Source organism: Falco cherrug, chromosome 9 (assembly GCF_023634085.1).
Source record: "Falco cherrug isolate bFalChe1 chromosome 9, bFalChe1.pri, whole genome shotgun sequence".
Lineage (NCBI taxonomy): Eukaryota > Metazoa > Chordata > Aves > Falconiformes > Falconidae > Falco > Falco cherrug.
In genome coordinates, this window is record NC_073705.1 from 28,589,293 (window position 1) to 28,603,943 (window position 14,651).

Genomic DNA, 14,651 nt, shown 5'->3' on the forward strand with positions numbered 1-14,651 from the left:
CAGTCCTGCGTTAACGGTGGGACTTGATGATCTCAAAGGTCTTTTCCAACCTAAATGATTCTATGATTCTATAATTCTATCCCGATGCAAGAAACACTGGTTATTCACATTAAAGACAGACATAAAATCATAGTCAACTAATGAATTTTCAGCCTAATTACATTTTCTTAAGCAGTTGGAAACACAATTTAGCAACCAATGAAGTTTGGAACAAAAGAGAACGTATCAACTGCAGCACAGTTAACTAAAAAGAGAACTTCAAAGGATGTGAGGCATGAAAGTATGCTACAATACACTGACAACCAGGCAGCCACCAAACTGACTCTAAGGGCCAAAGAACAGCAAATGAACGCAACTACTTTACTTAGGGACAAAGATTACAACTGCATTATTACAGGCTTTGTTTGCAGCAGTGCTTACAAAGGGCAGTCAGGCAGGTGTCACAGAAAACCTTTCTTCAAGTTGCTTTCAACATTGCCAGATGAACTACTCAAGCTGAAAGTCCCCTTGCTACATGTCTGCCTCAGGTTGGACTGTACTTTCTAGACATCAGCACATTTATTTTGGGTGCCCAGTCTGAAGATGCCTAGGACAATGTTTTCCAAAGCACTCGACCTCAACTCAATTCTCTGCAGAAACCTACTGCAAAAAGCAGAGAACAAACCTTACGTACTCACAACTCAATTCAGTCTGAAGCCCATGATGACTGACAGCTCATTTTGCTTTGGAGATTATGTATAACCACACCCGTCACACACACAGAGGCAAACACACAAGTTCAGCACAACAGTAACTCTTCCAAAAGGACCTTCCTCAGAATACTTTCATGAAGGAACTGGAAATCCCCTAGGTAGTTTCTTTCATGCTTGCACAAGACTAACTGGGCGAGTATCATACACATTTCATGATACACATACATCAGACTGATACAGTTAGCATAACACGACTGCCTTGCAAGACTTCTGTAGCTGTGTGCTGTTACCCCGATAGATGCTACAGTGTGTACTGCTAAAAAACTGTACCGTAGGCTGCCTTAATAATCCAGAGGCCAGTGTAAATTAATAAAGCAGAAGCGATGTTTCTGTTATCCAGAATACCACCTACCTCATACTTTCTGTAGTTGACCAGCAAAGCAAGAAGGACAACAGCATCATAGCCGTGTTCCCTGCGACTCAGTGGGCTGGACAGGATCTGGAATAAATAATCACACTGTTCTGTTTAGGCCTGCTTCAGGAAGCTTGCAGTGACTTTCAGACAATGTCTGCCTGTGAAATGTATGCCTAAGAACAAATTATGTCCAAACTGAAAGAGGATATTTAAGATTGAGGGAGTGTCAGTGCTTCCAAGAAGTTCTACACACAGAGAAGCCTGTATATCACAGAGAGAATGCACACAGGCTTGCTGGGCATAAAGGGCAAATATATTTCTCAATAGCAGTGGACAGCACCTCAGTGCATCACCAACATTATCTGTGCAAGTTTTCTGGGCTCCCCCAAGCCCAGTTCCACTTCTAAAAAGTATGATTTATCCAAGAGCAGAAAAAAACTCAATATATCCAGACTGTCTTTTGGTAAAAGTTCCTCCAATACAAGAATTCTTCATGAAATTAGCATAGAAATCTGTTCAGCTTCTATCTATGCACAAATGTCTCCAGTGAAAATACTTCAAACACTCAGTAGTGACTAAAAAAAGCAGACCGGAGTAAGGAGGAGACAGCATTAAAAAAATAAAATAAAATCTATGACTGAGCTATGAATGGAAGCAACACACAGTGCCAGTCAGCTATGCTGCGTTGTAAAAGCTGAAAAGAAAATATATCACTGAAAGATCCCACTATGGAAGAGCCCCTACAGTAGAAGGAAGAACCCTTACCTGTAATATAGCTTCAAATATGCTGTTAATCATCACATACTCCAGAATGGTGTTCTGGCTAATGTTATCTGTCACCTGAGTACAAACACAAGTTTTAAAATCTCACCCAAAGCCTCCCATGATGCTGTAGCTGCCTCTGGCACACAGTGGGAACAGAAGAGTTCTACTAGCAGATGGACACATTTATCCAGAATCTCACACTTCACTCCTAGTCACACCTTGAGTTGCTGGCTAAGCTAGACACGAAGTAAAAGAAATCTGTCCTGCCTCCCACCCCTCTCTCTGGCAAAAAGCATGACCCACATACTAAGAGCTCCCCTCCTTCCTCCACAGACTGATATTTTACACAGCTGCATAACAACAGCCATCAGCAGCTGAAGCAGGCTGCTACACAGGAGGCAGAGAAAAACAGGGCACATATGCTCCACTGAGCACTTTCGCATCATGAACAGGGCAGCGAAGACCTCCCACACACTCTCTCTCATTGCAGCCAAAATAGTTCAGTTGACCATCTCTAAGAGATTATGAGCAGCCATTTGTTCCAGCTTCCTCATTCCTCAAGTCCTCACCACTAGTCTACTCCACGCTTCCTGTCTTCCCTCAACCCCTCTCCTCTGCTCCTTTTCCATTTTTCTGAGACTTCTTTAAAATCTTTTTTCCTAAAAAAAAAAAATCCACCTATGAATCCAATTGATGCTTCCTCCTGTGTTTCTCCCCTTTTTCCCCAGCTGAAACCTATCTTGGGAGTTGAAAACAGTCTGCTAGTCTGTATTGGCATTGTGCTTACAGCAACGATGCATATTCTGGGCTGACCCTTGTTCTCATTCACAATTTCTTTCCCCTTTTTAAGCTTCATGCTGCAGCATTCTGCTCAAGTTTTGAGACAGCTCCATCCCACAAGATGTGGCCCATATAAGCCTTTAAGTTATTATATAGCTGGTATTTATTTACCGTCACCAAGCAGAGAAGTAGCTTCAGACACAAGCTTTTGAGGCTTTCAGAACCTTCTGCACAAAGCAGCGAGTCCAAGCTCTCCATCAGATTCTAAAGATGAACAATCACATTATTTTAAAGTAAAATTTAATATTAATTGAAATGTTTGTTATAAAAAGCTTTTTGGGAGATTCAAATACAAGAGCATCAATATAAAGCCATGTTCTTCCAGAATCAGTAACTGAGCCATTACTACTGTTACATAGACCATATTCACACCATTGGTTTTCAGCATTGTTTTGTGTTAACTGTATTTTAATGACTGTAGTCATAACATCATGATCATTTTCCAAGAGTCTTCTCCAAATGCATGAAAGATTGTTCTATACACATAACAATAAATTTTATTCACAAAGTAATTCTGAGTTCTACAAATATGACCTTGCTTTTTGCTATTTTACTTAAGGCACCATGAGATTTTTTGTAAGCAATGCACCTCCAATTTAATAGTACATATATTAGTTATGATTAAAAATTAAGTACTATATAGCTGCTTGACAGATACTCATAAATGATTGTTTCCAAACACTGCTACAGGTAATACAGTTATTCTTAAAGGAATAATGTAGTTCTGATATTTAGTAGTAACTTGCCTATTTTCCCCAAATGTACTTCTGTTTGCATACAACAGGAATGCAGCCTTGTCACAGATTACTTTGGCATTTCTGAAAACTCAACATCTTTACAATGAAGAGCATCAAACAAGTTTAAAACAGTACATGTGCTGATGGAAATAAGAACACAGGATATGACTATCAGCTAAAAATTAAGCAAAAGGTATGAGGTTCAATACTAGGTACTAATGACCTGTTACAGCCTTTTCTGGCCTTGAGATTTCCTTATTATAGTGACTGCACAGCATGGAACTAAAGGAAAATAAAGAAAAGTGCTCTGTTATATTACTGACAATGGAGACCCTAAGTGTCTTTGTGCTGCTAGCAGGTAAAGACCTTCAGGACAGCTCTTTTATTAAGTTGCTGGACTATTTCCCCCAAAAGCTGCACCTTTGTAGACACATCTGTCTACAAATCACTGCCCCTGCAACACAGCTGCTGTGCAGACTGCTTCTCTACAATGCCAGGGCCTCACCTTCATACATAGCTCTGCCTTATCAAAACCCACAAGCATGTTGATGATGTCAAACCCAGAAGTGGATTTGTTCTTCTGATGGACACCCCGAATTAATGCACACAGTGTCTGCAAAAAAAAAGGATCAGAAGGTAAGATGTAAGGCAACACCTACAACTGAATAGCAAAACCCACCCTATGACCCTCTCCTACCACTGGCAAAACAAAGATATTTAAATGAATACCACCAGCCCGGAAGTCAGACATACATTTTGTCTGACCTCTCCTCCACCTTTGTTGTTGCAGGATCTTGGATGCTGAAAACTCAAAAAAAATTAGAGAATATATGTCCCTACTTTTCCTGTTTGTTCACCCCTTCATTTTACAGCACTCTAGGGAAAGGTAATCTTACTGCTTCTTCTGTGCAGACCCAGTTTGTACCAGACAGGACCACAATCTTTGAAAATCTAAGTGTGGCTTTAAGGCCAAAAATATTGATCAGGAAATTGCAAGGCAGAAGCAATGTCCAATATATGGACAGACATGCTTCAAGAGTTTTCCAAATTAATTTCATATTTCAAGCATGCCAAAATATACAACGTGGTTTATCACATTATGCCTGTCCATACAGCAGATGCTTTTGCTCTAGAGAGCACAGATTTCTGTTTGGTTACCACACTGCTAAACTAAGTCTGACCAATAAACTGTCTCTTTGTCAAAAAACTAAAAATAAAAGAGGAAAAAATGTCTCCAAGGCTATTAGGCAGCTTAAGTTTTCCTAACTATCTCAGGGGCTTTAAGAACCTTTCCACTAAATGTAAACACCTTCACATTTCTTGTTGCAGGCACTGGATTACTGATTCAAAACAAGTTCTTGGAGATCACTGGCAAAATATAGGTATCCGCACAATATGCATCCAGCAGACGCTCTGGAAAATTTATGGACAGCAAATGTCTCACTTGCCCCAAGAGAGGGAAATGTCTGGGATGACGTTTGTCATCAGGCATCTTTCAGGTCTGTGAAGATGAGAACGAGCAGGAATATAACCACTGCAGTTTTAGACTCCAGCTTAAATTAATCTGTGAGAAGTAATGCATTACAGAAGATGTAAAGCTGGAGACAAGCAGGCTTCAAGGAATCAGCAGATCTCTAGAACCATCAGAAACAAAAGTGCAAGGCAGATATCCTTTTTTTTGTTGCTGTCAGAGACAGGATACTGGGCTACACAAACCTTTGGTCACCATGGCCATTCTTCAGAAAAGAGTGGTTAAGTAAGTTTTATCTTCAGGATCACTTTCCACATGAGCACAGCCTGATTAAGGGAATGCTCTCCCAACTCAAGCTCAGGATGTGTTACCTGCTTCCCATTTAAACTCTCACATAGCACGACTGTAGACTTGAGCCCTTACCTAACTTTTGCCAAGAGTCTGAATACAAGTTTGGGAATTCAGGGCTGGGCTAAACTGTCTATGTAGCTATAGATACAGTATATAATAGCACTCTTTCAAATTAATTTTAAAAAAAATTAAAAATCATTAAAAAATGCAAGATTGTACCTCAGAAATGTAAATTTTCTGGTTTAAATCAACTTTTCCCAGCTTACTGTCTGTCCAATGTCTCCTACAGATGACTTCTCCAAAGTTGAAATTCATATCCTGTATTCCTACAGCTGAGAGAAGCTGAAACAAATGTGCTCACCAAACTGTAAGATCAGCTGGTGAACTAATAACATCAAACATCAAGACTGAGGAGGGGAGTCTCCCGCATAAGACATGGGACAGCACAGCTTTGGTAAGGAGCAACCTGCAGGAAAACAGCTATTAATTCTGAGTGACAATTCTTCACAGCTTCCAGATGTCCAGCAGGGAGTGTCCCCTGCATAAATTTCACACTAACTTCTCCAGAGTTTTATTTCATTTTTGACCCATATGGACATTCAAAAAGGAGGCTGAAATGAGGGAGAACAGGCGAAAGTACAATACAGACAAAGCTACACAGAGTACTCTTGAGCCCCCAGACTGACAGCCTGTAGTGCTAACAAGCCCCTCTTGTCCCCCCCATTGCCACCTGCTTCATCCTGCATCACAAGATCCTCTGGAATTCTGAAACAAGCTACTGTTCTTCAAAGACTAAAAAGACTATGAATGTTTGTAACCTTCACAGACAGTAAGTAGCAACTGCTCTGTAGACACCACTTTTCCTCATAAGCAAAGACACAAGCACAAAATGTTTGATACCAGCAGCAAATATACTGCTGCATCAGAAGCAACCTAACTCTCATCGTGGTACCTGTAATGCATTGACCACTCTGATTGGGTGCTCCTCACCCAGTGCCTGGATGCAGTGCTGAAACAAGCAGTTGATGTTATCTTTTATCTTCATTAACTCTTCCCCATCCAAAGCCTCCAGCTTGCCTTCTAGATATTCCAAGTTGACCTGTCAGGTTAAGAAGCAGTTCATGCATGTTATACAACCACTGACACCTTAGAAACACAAATCCTCAGACTGACAGTCTGCCACTTCGTGGGCAGAGCAGCAGCATCAAACCAGAGGCTGTTGAACTCCCATTACCTTCATGAGAAACAGCTCCTCCCAAAACCTAGGGTTGCATTTACTGGGGTCCTCCGTCTGAAAGGAAAAGGAACAGCCATGAGAGCAAACAAGAAGAAATCATTCAGGCAGATTTTTACGAAAATCATTACCACCAGTAGCTCAGTCAGCATCATCCCACTGGATGACCACGTGGTCTCACAGTATAGAATTCTGTCTACACAGATTCCCAGAAACAGAAGGACAAACTGAAGCAGCTCTCAATTGGGATACCTCTGGGTTTTTTCTGGATTATTTTCTGAGAAATACCTGAAAACCTCTGACTTACTGTAGATCATGTATGGTCCTGGCAGACAAGAGAACAGGGTGACATTAAAGAAGAGAGCAGAATACAGAGAGCTCTGCAAGACAGTAGGAGAGCCTGAAGACTGTGCCTGCACTGTGCAGTCCTTACCTTGGGAAAAGGATCCACAATGCAGAGCCTTCAGCACAAACAAAACAGAGACAATTTAATGCAAGAATTTAGAAAGAAGACATGCTAAAGTCCTTACCGTGAAAATCTCATCATACATCAACACAACTTTCTCCTTCAATGGCTTCTTAGAGGCTGAAGATTTCCGGAGCAGCCCACCTTTCTTCTCTGTTTGGGCCATGCTGTACACCCTGAAGACAGGAATAGACAAAAAAATTTGAACTTTTGTTCAAGGTATATCTGGCCTGCCTCAACCATGAAAGGCTTTTTTACTGCACTGAAATACCAACAGTCTCTCACAATCTTAAAGTAGGGGCTTTGATAACTATACCACGTAAGAAATCAGATCAAAGGTCCCATCTAGTCCTATATTTCGTTTCAAAGAGAGATGCAGAAGTCCAGACACAGGCAGATATAGAATAAGCTCCTTATGGGTAAGTTTTCTTAATTTTTCTCTGCTAGAAACTGATTCCTGATCCAGACCAATGCTGTTTACATCCAGAAAAGTAGGCATTTTTTAAACTCATGGTATGAACTGTGATACTTGTTCTCAAATGGATACCCAGTCCTTTCTGACACTGGTCAAGCCTCTAGGACATCTTGTGACAAAAAGCTCCTGAAACTGTTTGAAAAGTCTTCTCTAATCTGTTTAATCTGCTGCCTACCAAAGCACTTCAAATTCTGCTTTTTCACTGAGGTGGCATCCAACACCAGGAAACATTTGGCTGCAAAGCCTTCCTAAAGCACTCCTGCCACCTTTGCTCATCCCTGCATCTGCACCCTGACATCCCTCAGCTGTGTCAGCTGCTCAACAAATCAAGCCAGAGAAGAACCCCAGCCTCAAAATCATCACATGTGGTTCAGTTTTGGGAGGAGGATGGAGGAACACCGCAGAGAGCTTTGCAGGGATTTTTTTTTTTTTTTAAAGCAGACTGATTTGCGGATCCATATGACAGCAAAGGGTTTTCTAGAAACACCAAGAGGTTTTATTATAATTAATTAGTGTCCCATGCTTATTGGTTATCCTATTAAGAAAAAAAAAAAGGAAGTATCATTATTGAAAAATAAGCTGTTACAAAAAAGTAACAGCCATAGCTGTAGTCCTGAACTTTCTGTGACCATCAACTCATTCCAGGGGCTCAGAATCAGAATGCATGACTTGCCATGTACTCTCAACCTCATGTCTGATGCTACAAAGCACATCACCACTCTGACCTTGCAAATACACATTCATCTGCAATCACAGATTTTTCTGGCAAGCATCACAGCTTTAGCACTGCTCTAACCTCCTCTATCACTGCAGCACTGTCAGAGGTACTTAGCAGAAAGGAAAAGCCATCCCTTCTCATATCCCTGAACTCCCAACCTTTCTCCCCTACCGCCAAAGGTAGTTACGCACATGGCAGCAGCATACCTAAGGCAAAGGCTTGACTTAAGTTATGCTCCAGAGAAACATGGGCAGGCTCTTGTGGTAGCTACAATCAGCCACGCTAAATTATACATAGAGAGGGAAGTTCACTGCAGTCAGCATCTAAGACCCCAGAGCTTTCTGAGCTGGCAGCCACAGAGGCAGCTTTGGATTTACCCTCCACTTCAGACTGCCTGAACCCTTTCCACAACCACAGCACGTTTAGATCTTTCTTCCCCTCAAAGAACAAGTTCCAGCAACAACCAGTTCCAGATCTCTTCTACATTCTTTCCACTGCAGACAGCTTTTGATTGTCTTAAACTACAACTATGTTCTCAGCTAGGGCTCCCAGAGTCAGTTATTCAGACATCCATCCCTGGAGCCATAAATTTCCAGTTCAAAGCAGCATGAAAACACCTTTGGGCCTGGGGAAACAATGCCGCTGCAAAAGACCCTACCCCAAGTGTGAAAGGAAGGAGCTTTGCTGGGTGGGAAAGCAGAGGGTAGGACAAAGAGCGGCGGATCTTACACCTGAAAAGCTGATTAATATAGAAAGGTGGAAAGGTGTTCTGTCCTCCTGCTAGACAGGGAATATGCACAGCTGGCTGGTTAAAGGCTGCTTGTGTGCTGGGGTGAGAATGGAAACAGCCCCAAGACATATTGACAGAAGCAAGCTTAGCAACTACTGCCCCATAACTTTCTGTAAACACTGAGATTATGCCTGTAGCCTAGTAGGTCTATATATCCAATTAAAATGGAAAAAGGTTTCACTGTAACAAATGAGAAAGAAAACATTATTCAATCATCTTGAAAGCTTCTCTTTCATAGACTGCATTATTTTTAAACTGTCATGGGAAATAAGACATTATTCTAATTAGAACCATCATTAGAAACAGAGAAATCTATTAACAACCAAATCAAGAACAGTGTCACTTTTAGCCCAGCAATACAAATCTTACCCAAGATTGCACAAAACAATTTCTAAACTAGAATTGTAAGTTTCTGAACCTAAAGCAGCTGCCAGCCCCAGCATATAAACACATCCATCAGCATGCTTCTAATTGAATTACAGCTAACGAATCCCAATGTCAAAACTAATAAATTAACTCTCAGTGCTTATAGGTCAGCATTCTCACATCAAATGTGTAAGTGAATGGCAGAGGATCAATATGCTCTGCTTAGTCCCTGGATGTTGAGAGCTGCATTTTAACACTTTTCCTACATTTCCAGAAAGATAGAAAAATCTAAATCCCACAAAACACAAAGGCTTGATGCTGGGTGAGCACCAGAGGGATTGTATGATCATGTGAAATATCTAGTCTCTGTCAAAATGGGACTCAGGATTCATATTCTCTCAACCGAAGCTGTACAGAGCATGTACAAAGAAGACTGCTAGAGGCAAGGATTAAATAGTGTTCTTGTTTATAATTTGTTGTTCTACAAATGAGCATATGGAGGAGCAAGGGGAGAAAAGCAAAAGTCACCTTTCATGCCAATACTTTACTAGGCTGTGGTTGTTTCATGACCTATGATGATCCAGCTGTACAAATGGCTTTTTCTTTTCACTTTATGCAGTTGCATTTTCTAGATATCATAAAGACAGAAACAGGAAACTGCATTTTGCTAATGGGGACCTAGGCAGCTGCAGAAAACAACAGTTAAATGCACAAAACATTTATAAATAAGTTGTAGAGGTGTCAAATTATCAGGATGACATGACAGCTTATGAAAACAATGACACTGAATACAGTTAACAATTATCCTTTAAACACATCACATTTAAAAAGCATCAGTGCATTTTCCACATTTTAGGTTCAAATGGATAATTTATTCTGTCAATAGGTCAGTCCCATTAACACATGCTGCTAAGTGAATGCTGCTGTAGTCACTGCACCGGAGAACTACCCCTCAGGGCCAAGAGAAGCACATGCATGTGGATTTTTAGAACAGCAAGTCCTTTGCTGTGCAGCAGAAGATCCAAGATGCTTCATCTGGAACTAAAAGAAACCTCCACAGAGCACGAGTCTTGGCAGCTGAAAGGCAGGAAGATAAAAGCCATGGCAGACAGAAGTTCAGGCAGGCTCTTGCTTTATCTATCATCAACCCCGGGATCAGCTGATCCAGTCAGGAAGAAAGGGATGAGCACATCCAGCCATCCATTTAATTCCAGAACTCATAGCAGACATTCCACACAAACATGCAACATTCTGACGAACACATCTCTGTTAGCTTTGCATTAGAATATCCACAGGAAAAATGAACCTGACATTTTGAGTCTGAGGTTTACTCAGACTTGTGTACGCTGAAAATTGTGGCTGCTCCACATTGTCAGTCTGCTCTCATACAGACTACTTCTTATTCCATAGATCATATTATAATAGCAAAAATACTGCTGTAGAGAACATAACACTAATGAACATCTACATTATAATGACATCAGGATCTAAAACTTGTGACTTCTGTAATCTTGCATGCAGCCCGTCAAGCACTGTATTTTGCATTTAATTGCCTCTGATAAACCTGAAAGTTTTCAAGATTACAATTGCCTGTACACAACCCCCACATACAACCAAATATGAATAAGTGTATTTTTTTCCACTGTAGACCCCTCAAAAAAATATAGTGTAACACTTCTTGGCTAAATAAAAATAAAACAGATGACATAAAATGGTATTGTCACATATTGACTTACTCGGCAAACTATTTACTCCCTATCTCAAAAAGGTAGTGCAAATGATGTGATCTATATGTTTGTTAATGCCAAAGCCCTAGACCTCAATATTTATAAAGACTCTAAATAAGAGCTGAGATACTTTTGCTTTTAGAATCAAATATCCCTTGCCTTGCCACTGCTACTAATATTACACTAACTTGTTTCAACATTTCAAGGCTAGTAATTGCCCACACCACCAACCACACGCACATGGGACACACTGTGATCACACCTTGCCTTTCCCCATATTTAGCAGGTATATTACCTCGGGTCTAAAGGAAAGTTCTCAAAAATTATCTCAATCATGCAAGAGATAGGGATAAACCCCTGCTAAAAGATAGCCTATAGCTTCTAAAGCAACACATTATAAGCCAAGTAGTCATTACACTCTTCAGTGAAGTTCCAGGAAAACCCTGCACTTAATCCACACAATGAATCTGCAGAAAGCAATGGACAATCTGCACCCAGTACAAGACTTTATGGATCCCAACACACAGACAGTGCCTTGACCCAGTTCAAGCTCCAGTACTAAAATGCCCAGGACCACTAGCAAAAACAGAAAGAGGAGGAACACGCTGGACTAGATTTTCTCAAGGCTTTAGCAATCATCACAACCAAATTCCTGCTGTAAGCCCTCCTGCAGCTTGTTCTCTGCCAACTCGTGTTGGTGGTTACAGTTTGTGCTAGTACATCCAAGCTGCTTTTATATTTCATCCATTCTTTATAAACTTTATTTGTATATTGTCCACTGGAATAAAAACTGCTCAGACTGTACCTTCCTTTACAACTGTAAGGTGCCCAGCCCACCAAGGGAAACTGTAACACAGCACACAAGCTTGGATCCGTCTGGCAGAATTTCCAGAGGCCTTCATGCAGCATATGACAAGAAACATATTCTGAGGGTGTGCTGATGACAAAAACCCACACAGATTCTACTTCTTTTTCTGCAATACCAAGCAACGTAGTCTCCAGCACAGTCCCAGTATAGGCATTTTTACTAACAAGTCCTTCCATCCTGCTCAGAGCAGGACCAGTCTATGTGCTTCTACATAGTCCTATCTAAAGTTACACCACTACTGACCTACTTTTCCCCCCTCAAAAAACAGGAAAAGCAGCTTCCTAATGCAGATACAGCCACAAACTACCTTCCACAAGGCCTGATTTAGCCATGATATAAAAGAATAATATCCAAGCTACATTTTTAACACTTCATCCACAACTGGCTTTCATTTCTCTCTGTCCAGTCAAAGTAACACTGAATCCATCAACTTCACACCATCAACTAGTTAAGCTTCTTCCTCTCAAGTCCATCTAGACAAGTGTCACATGCTTCCCCCTCCATCTGTTCACACCATTTTTCCAAATAATCTTTTTCATTTCATCACACTTCCTGTCCACATGCCTGGCCACAATGCCCAGCTCTCTCATGTCAGAAAGTCTCTGGGTTTTCACTTCTCAAGCCCTTCAGAATCCTGTTTTACTATTAAATACGCCACACTGCCTCTATACTCCCACCTAAAAGCTCATGCCACTCAAAGACCTTTTCAGAGGTCTTCCTTCTGAAGAAAAACATTCTCCCTGTAACCTTCCCCTGCTCCTTTCCCATAGCTTCAGCTGTTGGTGTGGATCCAAGGCCCATACTGAATACAGCACAGCTACATGACCTTGGCCCCAACTTCTGAGGAAGCTGCTATGTTTTAAGAAGCTGCACAGCAGAGCCACACCAAGATAAGCAAGGCTAAACTTCAGAGAGGTAACATTTTTGAGATACGGGCCATTACTAGCACAAGCACTCAGGAGGAAAAACACAAACATGAAAAGGTATAAGTCCTAAAACAAAACAAACCAAAAAAAACCCCTACAAAAAACCAAACCAACCACCAGGGAGCCAGAATACAGTAACTCAGCAACTCTGAGCAGCAGAGGCCGACCCTTCCCCTCCTGAGAGATGTCTGCGTGGCTGCCTGGTGTGTTAGCAGGGGTGGTGAGCAGATGAATGCTTACCTAGCAGCTCATTAAAGCCCATTTCTTTTGTGCATGCTAGCCAGTAACTGTTTAACATTTTTATGGTATATACCCCGCCTGCAGAGTCTCTTTGCACACAGCAAAAAGTGCCCTTAGTGACACAGACAGAGGATTACGCTATTATTTTTGGACAACCAAACTGATGTTCGTTTTCCCCTACTGCAATTCCTCTTTACCAATTTTTGTCACACTTCCTACTAGAGCCCAAACAGCTGGTGAACTGCAATCACCACATATCGCAAGGATCCAAATTATCTTATTGCTTTGCATATTCCACCCACCTGCTCAGCCCTAATTGGCTCTCATAATACATTCAGATTACAGTCTCTGCTTAAGAGCAAACTTTCTTGCAGTGATGCATGCAACAGGGTTTTAACAGAGGCTGCAAGCTTCCTTATGTAGCGAGCTGCCTCTGCCTTCAGCACCATATCCACAAGTTCCCGCTCCCTTCCCATTGTTTGCTGCCTCCCTTTGCTTTACCGATACAAGCACTCGTGGGACCACGAGGCAGAGCAGATGACGAGAATTATCAACGATCAAAGAATATGCCCTGCTCACTCTTTTTCTGGAAGGAGTTATCTTGAACCCTGACCGTTCAAGCAGCCAGTGGGCGCAGTGGCCCAGAAGCAGCTGCACCAGCACAGCCGAGGGGCCGGGCGACCCCAGCCCGCCGCCACAGGCTCGCCCAGCGCGGTTACCGGTAACGGCAGCACTGCGGGCGGGCGAGGGAAAGAGCCACTCCTGAGGCAACAGACTTGTAGAAACTGCTCCCAAGGCTCCAGGGGGCGGCCAGGCCTCACGCCGGCCAGGGTGGGCGGCCAGGGGCCCTGACACAGCCCGGGCTCGCCGCCCTGCGGAAGGCAAAGCGGGCTTCACACACACCCCCCGAGCCCTTCGGCGGGGCGCCGCCAGCACCGGCTGCCCCAAGGCCGGGGGAGGCGCCCCCAACGGCCCTGAGAGCGGGGCCTGCGGGACACCCCGACGGGACGGGCGGGGCGGCGGGGCGGGCCCCGCCGCCGGGAGACGGTGCCCGGCGAGGCCCCTCGCGGCGGACAGCATCCCCGCCCCACGGAGATCACCGCCGGGCGGCAGAGCCACAGGGGCCGGGCCGGGCGCTGAGGAGGGGCGCCGGGGGGCGGGCCGGCCCAGCCACGGGGAGGGGGGGGGGGGGAGCAGCGGCCCCCCCGAACCCCGCACTTACCTGCGGGCGAGCCGTTCCCCTTCCCACTGCGCAGGCGCCGCCGGCCGCGCTACGCATGCGCCTCGAGGGGCCCGCGCCGCGCGGTCCTAGCGCCGCCGGCGCTCGGGGTGGGCGGGGCGCTGTCAGCGCCGGGCCTCGCCGCCTGCCGGTTACCCGGGCGGCTCCGCGTCCCGGCGGCAGCCGCAGGCGGGGCGGGCAAGGGCAGCGGCGGGGAGACTTCTTCCTGGGCCGGACGGAGCTCGCCGCTTTGCGGGGAGGCTGACACACCCACCCTCGCCCGGTAAAAAATGGCCCCTCCACCTGCGAGGCCCCGCGGGCCACCCCCGAGCCGCAGCCCCGCCACCCTCC

The 14,651-nt window shown here is 43.8% G+C and overlaps 1 protein-coding gene across 3 annotated transcripts in view; it reads right to left on the reverse strand.

Moving 5' to 3' along the window:
- ARMH3 (armadillo like helical domain containing 3) overlaps positions 1-14,584 on the reverse strand; it is a 128,885-nt gene extending 114,301 nt beyond the window's left edge. Inside the window, exons 1-8 of one of the 3 annotated variants that reach the window (XM_055719906.1) lie at positions 14,304-14,578; positions 7,036-7,147; positions 6,506-6,562; positions 6,224-6,370; positions 3,955-4,062; positions 2,824-2,916; positions 1,873-1,947; positions 1,105-1,191 (exon numbers count right to left, since the gene is read on the reverse strand). In XM_055719906.1, the coding sequence (XP_055575881.1) occupies positions 1,105-1,191; positions 1,873-1,947; positions 2,824-2,916; positions 3,955-4,062; positions 6,224-6,370; positions 6,506-6,562; positions 7,036-7,137 (669 nt within the window). In that variant the 5' untranslated portion in view covers positions 7,138-7,147; positions 14,304-14,578. Of the gene's footprint in view, positions 1-1,104; positions 1,192-1,872; positions 1,948-2,823; positions 2,917-3,954; positions 4,063-6,223; positions 6,371-6,505; positions 6,563-7,035; positions 7,148-14,303 lie in introns of all 3 variants that reach the window. The other 2 variants (XM_055719905.1, XM_055719907.1) reach the window with 2 other exon arrangements.
- Positions 14,585-14,651: the final 67 nt, after the last annotated feature.